This window comes from Rhizopus microsporus (genome assembly GCF_002708625.1).
Source record: "Rhizopus microsporus ATCC 52813 unplaced genomic scaffold scaffold_8, whole genome shotgun sequence".
Taxonomy (NCBI): domain Eukaryota; kingdom Fungi; phylum Mucoromycota; class Mucoromycetes; order Mucorales; family Rhizopodaceae; genus Rhizopus; species Rhizopus microsporus.
In genome coordinates, this window is record NW_019671923.1 from 1,040,612 (window position 1) to 1,055,369 (window position 14,758).

The 14,758-nt window shown below is 38.2% G+C and overlaps 8 protein-coding genes across 8 annotated transcripts; 3 read left to right on the forward strand and 5 right to left on the reverse strand.

The window, feature by feature from the left end:
- Window positions 1–10: 10 nt before the first annotated feature.
- Window positions 11–1,390, forward strand: RHIMIDRAFT_251723 (S-adenosyl-L-methionine dependent methyltransferase; the record flags this gene model as incomplete). Its single annotated transcript, XM_023610876.1, has 4 exons — window positions 11–87; window positions 132–191; window positions 238–399; window positions 430–1,390. The coding sequence occupies 4 exons, from the start codon at window positions 11–13 to the stop codon at window positions 1,388–1,390; spliced, it is 1,260 nt and encodes a 419-aa protein (XP_023466518.1).
- Window positions 1,377–2,339, reverse strand: RHIMIDRAFT_202509 (TPR-like protein; the record flags this gene model as incomplete). The annotated part of the gene is made up of 2 exons (XM_023606618.1): window positions 1,377–1,571; window positions 1,623–2,339. The coding sequence occupies 2 exons, from the start codon at window positions 2,337–2,339 to the stop codon at window positions 1,377–1,379; spliced, it is 912 nt and encodes a 303-aa protein (XP_023466519.1).
- Window positions 2,340–2,773: 434 nt separating this feature from the next.
- RHIMIDRAFT_226870 (tubulin-domain-containing protein) lies at window positions 2,774–4,450 on the reverse strand (the record flags this gene model as incomplete). The annotated part of the gene is made up of 5 exons (XM_023607580.1): window positions 4,400–4,450; window positions 4,271–4,348; window positions 4,203–4,219; window positions 4,004–4,143; window positions 2,774–3,947 (listed from the first exon to the last, which is right to left on the reverse strand). The coding sequence occupies exons 2-5, from the start codon at window positions 4,296–4,298 to the stop codon at window positions 2,774–2,776; spliced, it is 1,359 nt and encodes a 452-aa protein (XP_023466520.1). The 5' UTR covers window positions 4,299–4,348; window positions 4,400–4,450.
- Window positions 4,451–5,180: 730 nt separating this feature from the next.
- RHIMIDRAFT_137496 (protein geranylgeranyltransferase type I beta subunit) lies at window positions 5,181–6,774 on the forward strand. Its single transcript, XM_023605635.1, has 6 exons — window positions 5,181–5,435; window positions 5,492–5,693; window positions 5,753–5,904; window positions 5,979–6,111; window positions 6,165–6,495; window positions 6,549–6,774. The coding sequence occupies exons 1-6, from the start codon at window positions 5,344–5,346 to the stop codon at window positions 6,686–6,688; spliced, it is 1,050 nt and encodes a 349-aa protein (XP_023466521.1). The 5' UTR covers window positions 5,181–5,343; the 3' UTR covers window positions 6,689–6,774.
- RHIMIDRAFT_202580 (DNA mismatch repair protein MutL) lies at window positions 6,691–9,361 on the reverse strand (the record flags this gene model as incomplete). The annotated part of the gene is made up of 7 exons (XM_023606623.1): window positions 6,691–6,831; window positions 6,882–7,194; window positions 7,252–8,342; window positions 8,395–8,629; window positions 8,675–8,844; window positions 8,892–9,187; window positions 9,235–9,361. 7 exons carry the CDS (start codon window positions 9,359–9,361, stop codon window positions 6,691–6,693), a joined length of 2,373 nt encoding a protein of 790 aa, XP_023466522.1.
- A 5-nt stretch (window positions 9,362–9,366) lies between these two features.
- RHIMIDRAFT_137527 (uncharacterized protein) lies at window positions 9,367–10,742 on the reverse strand. Its single transcript, XM_023605636.1, has 3 exons — window positions 10,377–10,742; window positions 9,949–10,326; window positions 9,367–9,897 (listed from the first exon to the last, which is right to left on the reverse strand). Exons 1-3 carry the CDS (start codon window positions 10,425–10,427, stop codon window positions 9,382–9,384), a joined length of 945 nt encoding a protein of 314 aa, XP_023466523.1. The 5' UTR covers window positions 10,428–10,742; the 3' UTR covers window positions 9,367–9,381.
- RHIMIDRAFT_292106 (uncharacterized protein) lies at window positions 10,594–11,587 on the forward strand (the record flags this gene model as incomplete). The annotated part of the gene is made up of 4 exons (XM_023613867.1): window positions 10,594–10,774; window positions 10,826–10,885; window positions 10,946–11,086; window positions 11,133–11,587. The coding sequence occupies exons 1-4, from the start codon at window positions 10,627–10,629 to the stop codon at window positions 11,585–11,587; spliced, it is 804 nt and encodes a 267-aa protein (XP_023466524.1). The 5' UTR covers window positions 10,594–10,626.
- A 331-nt stretch (window positions 11,588–11,918) lies between these two features.
- RHIMIDRAFT_237730 (uncharacterized protein) lies at window positions 11,919–13,653 on the reverse strand (the record flags this gene model as incomplete). The annotated part of the gene is made up of 7 exons (XM_023608808.1): window positions 11,919–12,481; window positions 12,543–12,671; window positions 12,718–13,058; window positions 13,113–13,283; window positions 13,341–13,410; window positions 13,463–13,536; window positions 13,598–13,653. 7 exons carry the CDS (start codon window positions 13,651–13,653, stop codon window positions 11,919–11,921), a joined length of 1,404 nt encoding a protein of 467 aa, XP_023466525.1.
- Between the last annotated feature and the right edge of the window lie 1,105 nt (window positions 13,654–14,758).

Genomic DNA, 14,758 nt, shown 5'->3' on the forward strand with positions numbered 1-14,758 from the left:
TTTTCAAAGAATGCATCCTAAAAACATTTACAATGTCGAACCTGATTTCAAAGAATTAGCAACAAACTTCGACTCATTTAAGCCATTGTAAGGCATTCTTTATTATTTTGAACATGTCTAATCTTTAATAGTGTAAAACAACAATCAAACGGACGTGCTTATATTGACTTTAAAGACCCACTTGCAGTAAAGTAAGATAAAATCCTATTTTAAAAAAGCAATACTTATTTTATATAGAGAACTATGTAAATGTCTAATGAAAAGGGATTTTGATATTGATCTGGATTTCCCTCTGGACTCTCTGTGTCCCGCTGTTCCCAACAGACTCAACTATATACTTTGGTTAGAAGACTTGGTGAGTGAAACCATACAAGACGACAAGATAAGAGGAATTGACATGTAAGAACAAAGATGATAACAATACAAAAGCAACTTATCATCAAAAAGCGGTGTGGGCGCATCCTGTATCTATCCTCTACTCGGATGCGCAAGAAATCCTCATTGGACATTCCTAGGCACAGATATCAATCATCGTTCAATAGAATGGGCACAAGAGAACGTAAGGAAGAATGGTTTGGAAGATAAGATTAAGATAAGACATAACGATGATCCAGAAAAGATATTGGTGATAGATGAGGAGGAGTATACGTTCTGTATGTGCAATCCTCCATTTTACGAATCTCAGGAGGAACTTGAGCAAGGACTTGTCAATAAAGAGCTTGAGCCATCTGCGGTATGTACCGGATCGCACCATGAAATGATCACACAAGGCGGTGAGTATGGGTTTATAAGTAGGATGATCAAAGAAAGTTTAGAGATACGAACACGCATCAGATGGTACACGAGCATGATTGGTCTAAAGAAATCCATATGGCCCCTCGTCAGGATGTTGAAGGCGTCTGGCATCACAAACTATCTGGTCACTGACCTGACTCAGGGCAAGACTACACGCTGGGCCATCGCATGGTCCTTTCATCCCGAACGAGCTGTTAAGACGCCTAGTCTAGATGAATACCGTCCCAAATGTCAGTTTGTTATCAAATTGCCACAATCAATTGATTTTGTCATGAGACACATTCAGACCATACTTGCTGACTTGGACATCAGCATTGAAAGACAAGACTGTCAAAGTCTGATTGGAACTGCGAAAAGAAACAGTTGGTCTAGAGCCGCACGAAGACAGAAACGACAAAAGATAACGAGTGAACCAGAGCAGGATCTGTTTACGTTTGAAATGATACTGGAACCAAACACAGTATTACAGATCAGTTGGACAAAGGGACAAGATAGAAGCCTATTTGAAAGCTTTTGGTCACACGTTAAAAAAAGAATAGAAGAACAGTGTGGGTTAGAGAGAGGAACGAAGAATAAATGCTTTATTGAAGCTTGAAACACTCTGACTGGAAAGAATCACCTGCCCAGGTGGCTACTTGCTTCATTATTTCCACCTTCTTTTCCGTTGAATCCTCATATCTCAATTCATATAAAGTACAAAGATTCATGACGATGGATTCACATATTCCAGCTGATGTTGGATTCTTCATTGTCAATGTCTCTAAAATTTCAATCGCCTATAGGACACTATGAGAACAGTTCTCCCTTTTTTTAGCTCCTTTTTATACCTTGACCAAGTTTCCTAAATAGATCTCACAAACGGCTAAATTATTCATGACGAGCAAATTGTCCTTATTGGATTGATGCACCTGTTCCAACAAATCTCTTGCTTGACTCCATTCACCCTTTGCCATGGACGTGAACGCCTTGTTGATGATCACTGCCTCATCTTGTTTTATCAACTGCTCTATACGCTCAAACATATTTGTTGCCGAACCAACATCGCCCATCTGGAGATAGAGTCTACCCAAACCAGAGAGGACATCGACCTGATCAGGTCGTTTCTTCAACACGTCTTCCATCGTACTCGCCGCCGCCGAGTAGTTTTGAATGGCGATCCAGTGTGACGCGATCACCAGGTACGTCTGGATCTCTCGTCGTTCCCATACAGGATCTCTCTGTTGCATCCTCTTACACTTGGCTGCCAACATCGTCAGCCTCTCTAGCGTCACGTTAGGGTATTTTAAAAAGGACGGCAGACGTGCCCAGAGGATCCAGAGAGCAAACGGAACCATCGACTCTTTGGTCACCGGGTCTCGTAGCTCAGATCGGTTCAGGTCGCCTAGTTTTTCAAGTTCGGCTGTTGCTAGCTGATAGAGTCCTAGTTTGGTCAGCGCTAATAGTCTCATATGCCATAATTCTAAAATGGATTTGAGGTTGGAAGGATCGGACTGGATGATGTGTTGTCTAGCATACTTGGCTACTGATCTCCACATGTTTTTCATCTAGGTCAATGTCAACACACAAACACACATAAATTATATAACCCTTACCACCATCAGTTCTGGATTCTTCAAATTGTCTTCCACATTGCGTTGTGGTCTGTTATTTTGTAAAGGTATATAACGCTCTAAGAGGTCATTGAAGGCATCACTCTAATTATTTAACAACATGAACCCTTTTATGAATATGTATTTATTTACTGTAGGGATATCATAAAAGTTGGCGTTACTGTTGATTGAATATCCAGCAGATAACGTTCGTTGTCTTTCAGGTCTATTATTCGTCTTAATGGAAGCCTCTGTTAAAGAAGATGATATGATAGAGTTTAGAATATCTGAAGAATCCATAAAGAAAAAAAAAAGATGTGTAGTTCCCAATTAAAAAAGAAAATCTTTATTATTAAAACTTTTTAAATATAAAATGCGTGTTGTCTCTTTTATTCTTCCATGTGTTCTTCATCATCCTCCATTTGTTCATCGGCGTATTCTTCATCGTATTCTTCTTCGATGGTTGCTTCTTGGTATTGTTGGTATTCAGAGACCAAGTCGTTCATGTTGGACTCTGCTTCTGTGAATTCCATTTCATCCATACCTTCTCCAGTGTACCAATGCAAGAAAGCCTTTCTTCTAAACATTGCCGTGAACTGTTCGTTCACACGCTTGAATAATTCTTGAATGGCAGTGCTGTTACCAATGAAAGTACCAGACATCTTGAGACCAACAGGAGGAATATCACAGAGAGAGGTCTTGACACTGTTGGGAATCCATTCAACAAAGTAAGAAGAGTTCTTTTGTTGAACAGCCAACATTTGGTTTTCGACTTCCTTGGTAGATAAACGACCACGGAAGATGGTGCCGGCAGTCAAGTAACGACCATGACGAGGATCAGAGGCAGCCATCATGTTACGGGCATCAAACATCTGAGCGGTTAATTCGGGTACGCTCAAGTTACGGTATTGCTGAGAACCAAAAGCGGTCAAGGGAGCAAAACCGACCATGAAGAAGTGAAGACGAGGGAAGGGGACCATGTTCACACAGAGCTTACGCAAGTCAGAATTCAATTGACCGGGGAAACGCAAACTGGTGGAGACACCAGACATGACAGCAGAGACAAGTTGATTCAAGTCAGGGTAATCGGGGTTGGTGAGTTTGAGTGTTCTGAAACAGATGTCATAAAGAGCTTCGTTATCGATACAGTAAGTGGCATCACAGTTTTCGACAAGTTGATGAACTGAAAGAACAGCATTATAAGGTTCAACGACGGTATCGGATACCTTGGGTGAAGGTACGACAGAGTAAGTACTCAAGATACGGTCAGGATATTCTTCACGAATCTTGGAAAGTAAAAGGGAACCGAGACCAGAACCGGTGCCACCACCAAGAGAGTGAGCAAGTTGGAAACCTTGAAGGCAGTCGGTGTTTTCAGCTTCTTTACGGACAACATCCATGATGGATTCTACTAATTCGGCACCTTCAGTGTAGTAACCCTTTGCCCAAGAGTTACCAGCACCAGATTGGGCATTGACAAAGTTATCAGGTCTATAGATTTTACCATAAGCACTATTACGAATACCATCCATAGTGGCAGGTTCAAGATCGACTAATACAGCTCTATTTTAATCAAGGGGTTATTACATATAATCCGAAGTTATCCTATCCCGCTTTACCTTGGCACATATTTGCCTTCAGAGCCTTCATTATAAAATACATTGATGCGTTCTAATTGGAGATCGTTGTCACCAATGTAGTTACCGTTGGTATCAATACCATGTTCTTGTGAGATGGTTTCCCAGAATTGTTGTCCAATCTACAACAGTTAATCTCTCCCTTCTTTTTGTTTATATATAATATGTGAGGTTAATTTACCTGATTACCACATTGACCTATTCAAATCATTAGTTTTACTGTTTTATTGTTACTATTTAAAATCTTACCTGCTTGCAAGTGAATGATTTCTCTCATGTTGTAATTGAATGTATATTAAAAAAGAATGAAGAAGATGTAAGAATATGCTAAGTAACGTTAGTAAGAAACGATAAAGACTACAATCTCCTTGAACTTACAAACAACAGCAACAAGCAACAAGAAAGAAAGAAAAGAAAAGAAAAAAGAAAATTGTGTGCTTTTATTTATTAAAGGAAACAGACCTCGCCAAATTTTTTAAGGGCGAAATAGTTTCCATTTATGCACGTCACGCTTTTTTTTTCCTTCTTTCCTTCTTCTGTCTAATCACATTTGAGCTCCGTACAAGATAAATATGTCAACAGGTCTCCCTTCTCTTTAAAAGGTAAGGAGTAAGGTTTATATGAATTGATTTTATTATTCAAAGCAGTTCCTCCTTTTGGGGGTGCATGTGTCATGTTTATGAAGTGGAGATTATATGTCAATAGGGTATTTAAAAAGGGAATGGTAGAATTGATATATGTGTGGTTTCAGATATATAAAGACACACATCAATTATATATTAAGGTAAATGATGGCGTGTTTCTTTCATAAATGGATGATTAGGATCATTTTGGGGGAAAGGACACACGCGAGGTTTTCACTCCCCCCCATTTAAGCAAGCCAATCTATATATAATGAATAAATTTCATGCCCATAGATGATTGAGTCTTTATAATGCACTCCCTTTCATTTTGTGTGCTTAGAGTCTTCATCCTGTGAAATGTAACAAATGAAGCACCACACCCAACTTTTGGACAGAGTGCCTCTCTCCCCCTCTCCCTCTCTCTTTCTGTAACCTTAAAATTACTAAAATAAGTACTGGGTGCCACTCATCCATAGGTTCCGTTGATAAACACAAGTTCCTTGGCTTATAAGCGATTAAAGTAGTCTTATTTTAACAAACACGAGTCTTTCATCGTGCTCAAAAGGGAATATCCATAAATAATGAACCGAGATCGATTGTTGTTACTGCAGTGGCACCTTTTTCATCTGTTTCCAATCTGGCCAAATAAAGAAAGTCCGATCGTCCCTTTTTATTTTTTCGCTTCTCTTTTTGTTAAGGATGACTAGTTACAATAGAGAAAAACTCATCAAATACTTTAAATCCAATCTATGCATGCTTCCTACAGATTACACTCAAACAGAGACAAACAGGTATGAAAAGAAGAAGAAAAAGTGTATTCAGTGACATGTAACGCGTATGTAAAAAGGATGACTTTGGCATTCTTTTGTTTAGGAGCTTTAACTTTACTAGGAGAACTAGAGAATAATATCACAGAACAAAATAGATTAGACTGGATAGATTGGGTGTATGCACAACAAATACTTCCAACTGAAAATGACGATGCCAATGACGCTGTTTGTGGCTTTAGAGGATCACCTTGGTCAGGAAGATCATTCGACCCTCATGCTGTAAAAAGAGAGATAGAGTGTGTGACATACAAGCGATAAGTAAACTGACTAAATGATAGACAACTTGCTCGTATGTACCCTATGACTCCGGTCATGTAGCAAACACATACACTGCTCTCATCAACCTTTTACTTTTGGGTGACGATCTATCTCGTGTCAATAGAAAAGCCATTACAAATACGCTACGACATTTACAACAGCAAGACGGAAGGTTGAGTGTATATAAGAAAAAAATGAGAACATGAAGCTGTGTATGTACACTTATTAACAGGGGGTCGTTTTTAGCATTGCTCCTACAACCGGAAGTTTAGAAAGAGACGTTCGATTCATCTATTGTGCGTGTGCTATATCTTATATACTGAATGATTGGTCTGGTATTGACCGAGAAAGAACATTAGATCATATTATTCAACTTCAGGTATTTGTATATATATTTAGTCAAGAAACCTTCAAGCTACTGACGGAATACAGTCTTATGAGCATGCCTTTGCTCAGTGTCCAAAACAGGAAGCACACGGAGGCTCGACCTTTTGCGGAACAGCTGCTTTATCAATAATGGGGAACCTCGATGAAGGTATATTAAATAAAGATCAACTCGTTCAATGGTGTCTGTTTCGACAAATCGGTGGGTTCCAAGGTAGACCAAACAAGCTGCAGGATGTGTGTTATGGGTTTTGGATAGGTGCATCTTTAGCCATGTTGGACAGCTTTCATCTTGTCAATTCTGATGCATTAAAAGATTTTCTCTTACAAAGCGAATCACGCATAGGAGGATTCGCAAAGGACCCTGAATCATTTCCAGGTAATGCTAATATACACAAACTATAAGGAGGGGAGATATTTATATAAATATAGATTTATTACACTCTTATATGGGAGTTGCTACATTGTCTTTGATGAATGAACCCAACATTCAACCCATTCATGCTGCATTAAATATGCCCCTTTCAGCCCATAAACATTTAAAAGAAAATACAATGTTTTGGAAACAATAAAATCAGCAAAACAACGTTCCTTTAAAACTAAACTTTCGTTTTCTCGTTTGCTTCAACTGGGAAAGACTTAGCAAATGACGCATAGTTGGACGGCCATGTGGACAATTCCATGGCTGGTCAATTTCACCCATGTGTCTTATAATCTATAATAAATGATCAACAGTTGTTGTTTTTATATACAACTCATCCTTACCGTTGTCATCTTGTTCTTTGTCAAAGACTGTCCTATCCTCACTGCCTTATGACAAGCCATTGAGGCAAAGATGGCTCTATTTCGACTACATCGAACCATCTCGTCAGGATGCTCGCTCAACAAATGGATAATTTCGCTTATGTCCTTCTTATCCAACATTGCTTTCTTTGTCACTGGCTGTGATAAGACACGTATACGCTTCGTCGGTTCATTATCAGGCAATACTTCAATATCAAACCCATTCGCTTTAAAAACATCCAAATGATCCATGACGACAAGTTCTTCAGCAGCACTGAGGTCAAGGATTTGTGGACTATGGATATACCATTAGCTTTCGGGGAGATAAACAAGGGAGGACATATTTTGCAACACTTGCCTTATTAGTTTTTGACTATCAACTCGTACCGTCTTTTGTAAAGTCTCAAAGTTGTACTTTTCATCAGACGCATGTTGATCAATAATATAGAGGTCTTGATCATCTAATGAAGTAATCACAAAGCCAAGGTTGAACTGCCCAAGCACTTTCATCCTCGCAAAATCTGATTTATGAATAACTCGGTTTAATGCCTCCGTTGCCTTATCATTGTCTTGAACGTTTTGAATACCAGCATCCATCAGGAGACCATCCGGTATGTTGTCTATAGGCACTGTTTGTTTTTTTATAGGAATATTAACAAAGTCCTTTACGGTCACAGTCATAGATCGACCATTTGTTTTCCAGTTCCCCTCATAGGATCTGATGTCTTTATGTTGCTCAAAGTGTTGACAGCTATCTGTGGCTGACTGTTCTTCTTGAATATCCACAGTCATAGGCTCAGTTATATCATTCATTAGTGTGATTTCACTGACTTTTCTCTGAGTGACATCTATCGCTATAATATCAGGTTCAATCACAGCTTCAGATATGCTTGATATGGATGCAATTGATGATATTTCTGAAGCCTGTAGTATATCATTATTCCCTATAACTGATGGTCTTTCTGGTTGATTGTCGTACTCTTCTGTTAACTCATCCACTTCTTCGTTATCTAATCTTGGCTTTTTTAACAGGTAATCTTTGATATTGCCTGTTTCACTACTAGTAGTTGTCTTGGTATAATTTCGCTTGCCAAGGTTGGTATCATACATACTCTTGGGTCGATAATGACTCCCGCTAGCCAATGCAAACGACTGCAGCGATACCTTTGGCACGGCTGCTGTCGTTGTTGTTGTTGTAATAATCTCTTCTTCTGTCGTTGTCAAATCATTCGTTTGGAACGTCGATCGACTAGGCTCCAATAGACCCTTTAGTTGTTCCATGATTATCTCGGCAATCTTGTTTTCTTCATGAATAAAGATCGTTCGTTTGTCAGGACTCACGTTCACATCATAAACATCAGTTGGTATTTTGAAATTGGCAACAATAAATGGGTATTGATTTGTAATAAACGAACGATAGATTTCATTCAGGGCTTTGGCCATCTTTCACAAAAAAAGTTATAACTTGGTACACCACAGAGCGAATGTTGTTTACCTTTGGTAATATACATGGTCTACCATTTACATAAAAGTATTGACGATCTGAACTACTTCTGCCCAACCCCCACTCTGGTCTGGATATGAATCCTTCGACAGAACCTTGCCCTAAAAGACTCTCGAGGCTTATCTCAAACGGGACGATTTGGGAAACGATCTTTGATCCAAATATATTCGACATATTGTCTCTTATATCTCTATTCTTGTTTGTAGACATCACTTTTGTACTTGGTCTAACCTATATTAGTTCTCATTTTTTTTTGAAGTTGTCTCCTTACTTGTTGCCTGATTGATTAAACACTGAAATTTTAATGTTGCAGGATATAATAGAATAAGCTTGTAGAATGGCCAGTGCTTTTCCATATTCTTTTTTACAGTTTCTTTTAAATTCCTTTTGTCTGACAGGCAGTGAATGAAACATGTTTGTTATTTGAACAGTTGTTCCAGTCTAAGGTATGTGTTATTCATTTCCTTTTTCTTTTACACGCAACTTACTGAGCGAGCAATAGGTGTCTTTGATTTCAACTTTCCATTGTCGTCATATTCGAGCTTCATGCCCATAGGCGCTTGTTCTTTAGTAGCTGTAATCACAATCAATTGTGAGAGTGCACATAGTGAACTGATTGCTTCTCCTCGGAATCCAAATGTTGCAACTTTCTCGAGATCTTCAAACTGACTAATCTTGGAAGTATAGTGCTTTAACGCCAATGTTTCATAATTGACAGGATCAATGCCTGATCCATCATCGCTAACTTCGATGCCTTCAATTCCATAATCCTTAAATTTGATGTCTAATGCAATATTAACATGACATACGCTTTCTTTCTTGCTGTATTACCAATACAACTGGCACCAGCATCAATACTGTTCTCAACCAACTCTTTTACTGCAGTTGCCAAATCAAGCACAACTTGTCCAGAACAGATTCTGTGCACTGACTGCTTGTCAATAGCACTAATTATCATTTTTTTAAAAAAAGAAAGATTTATTTTTTCTTTCGGACAGTCCAAAAACCCAAGATGTAATTAAGTCTAATCAGTAACAGGTCAACTGCCATCTTTATAGAATCGACCATCAAATTGACTTTGGAACCGTCAATTTCATGCCATGTCACTTGCACTTCTGCAATAGGAATATTTTGTTGTTGAGCAATAATGAGACACTCAATGTCAAAGATCCATCGTTCGACGTGCATATTAGGGAATATGATCTGTGCTGATTTACGTGTGAATAGTTTGAAACCACATTGAGTATCTTCAATTCCGCGAATGCCGAGAATATAGACTAGTAGATGAAAGCCTCTCATCAGCAAGTTACGAATGAATGATCTCTTGACAACAGCTTCAGTAGATACAAGATGAGACCTTGATCCGACAACAACAGCCTGATCATCTTTTTGAATGTGAGCAAGTTCTTCGAGTAGCTTATCAAGATCGGAGAATTTAGTTGCACCATCAGCATCTACCATCAGGCAAAGTTCACCACGACAACCTAAGATTCCCTTCAAGGGTCATTAGCACATTATATCTATATGAGTATATCATATTCTTACCTGAGTTACTGCTCCTCCTTTCCCTCGATTTTTTTCCATGGCAAGAATACGAATATCAACATGCGGATACTCCTTTGCAAAACCCATGGCCACCTCAATAGTATTATCTCGACTTCCATCATCCACAATAATGATCTCATAACTATAATCCTTGTTTATCTCTTTCTTTTGCTCTAAAAATTCAACTGTCTCCTTCAACATCTTTGGTAGTCGTTTACTTTCATCATATGCAGGTACAATACAGGACAGCTTGACAGAGGGCTCATCGAATAGATCTGGTAAGGGCTTTCTTTTCTCTGATGACGCATCTCGATAATATGTTTCGTTTTCTGTTCTTGGCCTTGGTTTAGGTGAAAATAATAAAAGAAAACCAATAATCTATGCCTTTATATTAAAACACTGTTTATATATACAATAATAAAACTTACAATAGATATAATAGTCACCAGGAGAATAGAGATGGCGTCTAGCAGAGACATAGTGTGACTTTTATGTATGTATATATATGTGTGTGTCCTCTGTGTCTGTGTGTGTGCTTGACCGCCAAGAACAAGAAAGAGAGAAAGAGAAGAGCTTAATTTAAATCAAAACGTGTTTTAAGCTCTTTAGGCTGGCCAATTAAATTTTAGCACACCTATTTCTTTCTTGGAGTTTCAATTCCTTTTTTAGCTTCACCATATGTCAAGGGCAATCACTGACATCATTCAGCAATGGCGAACTATTACAAAGCCAACAAGAGGACCAAGACCAACAGTTGATCAGCTTAAAGAAATAATCAAAACTCGGCCTGATTCTCTAGAAGCAAAAATAGCAACGAGTCCAGCTGGTAAGATCAGCACTTAGATCTAACACAATAGATCTAATCATATTCTATAAGCTCGTATTATGGCTTCTCCTCTTAGACAATGCGCACTTCAACGTAGAATATTCCCTTCAAGTAAAGATATATCAAAATGATTTTATATCTTTATCATTCACCTCTATTCCTTCTCAACAGAACTTTTACTTCGTTTTGGCCTCGGCTGGCATCCAGAAACAAGACGAGTATGGGCTTATCCGACCGTTCAGGGAAAGACACATGGAGCGGGATACTACGTTAGCCTTCAGAGGCGTCTGTTGGATGCATTAAAGGGGGGAGGTAAGTCCATTATCTCTTTATAATTACACATGTATTGAATTCATAGCAGTATACAACAGCGTATTTCGAGGAAATGCAATGTACAGAGCTGATATGACTGACCATGTACAAGATGCATTATGTCAAGCATCACTAAAAGAATTCTTAAAGATTTCTACGAGTTCAATTCACATCTTACAGCCTGTGGATGACTCAAGCTGGGTATCAGACAAGCCAGCCCCCATGGGATATCAATGTATCATCATATTACAGCAGAACCATACAGACTTTTGTGCACATGATCACTCTGTCTACATACAATCAGAAGACAAGGCGCAGAAGGATATACCGTGCTATTATATAAAAGATCTATGGTCAGACAAACAGATATCACAGATATTACAAAGACTGAATATTACTCCTGAACAACAGCGAGTGAGTGCATTAGGTGTACCAAAATCATTCGAAACAGTCGACTTAGCTGTTGAACTTTGGCGTTGTAGAGAATTTATTGTCAATTAGAAATGAAAGAGAACCTATTTTAAATTCGAATGTACTGTCTATCCCTTCCTTGTAGACAACAAGCAGAGCAACAAGCATGCCAATCAGGTATTCCACGCACTTGTATCTCCTTGTTGAAATAAAGTCGAGCCAGTTCAATAACGAACTCAGAATCCTTTAAGGGATCTAATCCTAATTCTACCATATCCTTTGGCCATAGGATAGTTATATCGTCTCTTTCGTTTGTAGAAATGATGTCTTGTAACGTCAAGAGTAAAAAGAATGTTAGATGTTGAAAGAAGCTATAAAAAAAGTCATTAGTCTCAATAGCCAAAAAAGAAAGAAAAAGGGTTTACTTGATAACGGTATTGTTGATAGACTGCTGTTGTTGATATTCAGTACTTGTACGAAGCATTTCACTAGATGCTCTTGCTGCCACCACTTCAAGTATTTCATTCGGGTTTATCTCTAATGCATCCTGCTCTTCATCCGCTAATAGTTCTTGACTTTCACGTCTAGAAGAAGGGCTGCTAGCCCTTGCTGTGCCTTGACCGCTGGATCTACAAAACAATTCTTTTTGTTCATTCTGTAGTTCATCCTGTACTTCATAGAGCCAGTAATAAAAATCAGCAACGCATAATGATGATGATGATGAACTAGAGCCGAGATCAAATGATTGATTTTCCACAAGCCTTTGCAAGATACGATATCGTCTCGCATCTGCAGGGTTGTGGTTAGACGGCACTGATGGAATACTTGACTTTATCTCTAATCCAGTTTTGCTTCTTAAATCGGACAGGGCGATCTGTTGCACTGAAGCTGTCTGAGTCACAGGGTGAGAAAAAGGGAGTGTAGGGAAGGTGATCATTAGATCGTACAGGTCAGACTTGATTTGAAAGATTGTATCGGGTGTACCTGATACAAAGCTGTGTTAGTGCGCGTGTACTTTTCAAGGTTGAATATCAAATACACATACATGCTATATAACAATCACTGCTGTTTTCTAATTCAGGAATATCATTTACACCAACAGTAAATTTGGATATGATTGGCTTGACAGATTTAAACTTGTCCGGAATATGTCCCATCAAGTGCATGGAATAAACTAAGATACATTATTAAAGCTCTTTTTACGATATTGGAGTTCTTACCATAGCGACAACTTGTCTCCATTGGTGGCACATCAATAAACATGATTCGCTTTCTTAACAGTGCAGCCTTCCACAAGACGAATATATCAGGACCAAACAACTTTACAAACTCTGGTAGATCGCTTGCTTCCATCAAATCGTGATTGACTGATACTATATTGTGTGCCAAATTATAGTTGACGCTGTGCTCTGCTGCGTATAATAAGCTCTTATCATGAAGCCATGACATATATATAGGGTCAGACTCAACTTGGCGTTCTTGATATTTGTATCTATTGTAATATTCAATCAAGCTTTCATACTGTGCTGGCTCTGCAGATTGAGATGGGGTCATAAAGTGACTATATAAAATGATCAGTGACTTGATCTCCCTCCCTCTTTGTGTTCTATTATACCTTAGTTCTTGCATCAAAAAGCTCTTATGCCTCCAAATATTCCCACATGCTCCGGTGCTCTTTGTCGGCTTGACCACAAGACCAACAGCTTTCATATAAGCACCTCTTGATGTATCAATTGACATATTCTGAAACACGCTTATTCCGTAATACGAAGATCGAGAAAAATACCTATCAAGCGCCAATCTGTCAATTTCTTTTCTCTCCTTTTTTTTTTTCTATACCTACACTACGTCTGACTCGATACGATGTAGTCCACTACAGATAGCTTGATACTCGATACCTTGTAAATCAAATTCTAAATAAACCTGTTAAGTATAATAGTTAGCTAATGCTTTTTATTAATATACCAGGAGGATACTGCCATTCGAGGATATTTCCTTTATGAACATCAAATTGCACAACAAACATTGCAACTACATTACTATAAAGCTATCTGTCAACTTGTCAAAGAAAAAAAGGGGCAAACATATATAGAAACTTACGATTCTTGGTGAGACTCTTGATCCTTTTTTACATGATTGTTCTGTTCGTCATTCATTTGTGTATTGTTTGTTTTGAAGAGAAAAGCATGAAAAGCTGAAACTTGTAATTTTGAAATTCCGTGTGACACTAGGAACGCTGCGGGCTACATGCATGTATTGTGCACTGATGTACGGTTTATTAAATGACAGACTTGCATATTCAAATTCTTTTGCTTGATAATTGATGTTGGCCTCTCTCTCTTTTTCCTATAGTCATCACAGTTAAAAATTATGACACTCTTGTGAGAACTCTGCAAGCTTTTTCAGGTCTCAATCTGTAAATAAAAGTCAAATAACAAAAAAGTACAAAATGAGGGCGATATAGAGAGCCTAAGGGGAGATTAGAGATAACAAAAGAAAAATTTAAGGAGACATTTGTTATTATGCAATGCATTTATTCTTTCATGTGAAGAATACGCTCTCTGATCGTCATTAGAGTCATTTCTTTGCTTTCTTACTTGGCAAACATAGCTACTTCTAAAAGTTATCAATCATAACAAGTTTAACAATCATGACTTTTTTGGTATATATTAAAATAAAGACTACAAAGTTCTACTTAAAGCCTTATAATCCGCACTGATTTCGTAGTAAAAATTGTCCATAAGCTCTTTTCAAAAGAAAGTAACTTAACTAACGATGTTCAGAAAATGGAAAAAAAAAAAAGAGAGCTGAAAATGGCGGGGCATTGCCTAAATGAACACATGATTATTCTGAAGTAATCATTCCTTTATTTCTTTCTAATCCACTCAAAAGTTTTTTTAGGTATTTCCTAGCGTGAACAGTCTTAGCATACTAATCAATTTTTGACAACTAATATCGTCACACTTCAATATGCCCAGCGGAATAATGAAGTTCATTCTTTTGACGCTACCAGCTATGTACCATTTGAATTAGCTCTCTCTCTCTCTCTCTCTCTCTCTCTCTCTCTCCAGTTATTTGTGGAGCAAACATCATTTGTCTTGACACAAGTTGATAAGAGATACCAGTAAAACAGAAGCAGTCGTCGGTTCTATCTGGAAAGGCTTCAGCCGCATCTGTCTTTTCAACCCATCCCCCTGTTGAAGGTCTATCAAGGAAGAACAGTGAAAAAGTTCTTTTGCAAACTATTTGTTTTAAACTAAA

What these genes read in the sequence shown, in the direction of transcription:
- RHIMIDRAFT_137496 (XM_023605635.1), top strand. Translation starts at nt 5,344, where the DNA reads ATGACTAGTTACAATAGAGAAAAACTCATCAAATACTTTAAATCCAAT. An exon ending in ACTCAAACAGAGACAAACAG is followed by an intron (nt 5,436 to 5,491) that starts GTATGAAAAGAA and finishes GTATGTAAAAAG; the next exon opens with GATGACTTTGGCATTCTTTT. An exon ending in ATCATATTATTCAACTTCAG is followed by an intron (nt 6,112 to 6,164) that starts GTATTTGTATAT and finishes GACGGAATACAG; the next exon opens with TCTTATGAGCATGCCTTTGC.
- RHIMIDRAFT_137527 (XM_023605636.1), bottom strand. Translation starts at nt 10,427, where the DNA reads ATGTCTCTGCTAGACGCCATCTCTATTCTCCTGGTGACTATTATATCT. An exon ending in TGGTGACTATTATATCTATT is followed by an intron (nt 10,327 to 10,376) that starts GTAAGTTTTATT and finishes ATAAAGGCATAG; the next exon opens with ATTATTGGTTTTCTTTTATT. An exon ending in AAGGAGGAGCAGTAACTCAG is followed by an intron (nt 9,898 to 9,948) that starts GTAAGAATATGA and finishes TGACCCTTGAAG; the next exon opens with GGAATCTTAGGTTGTCGTGG.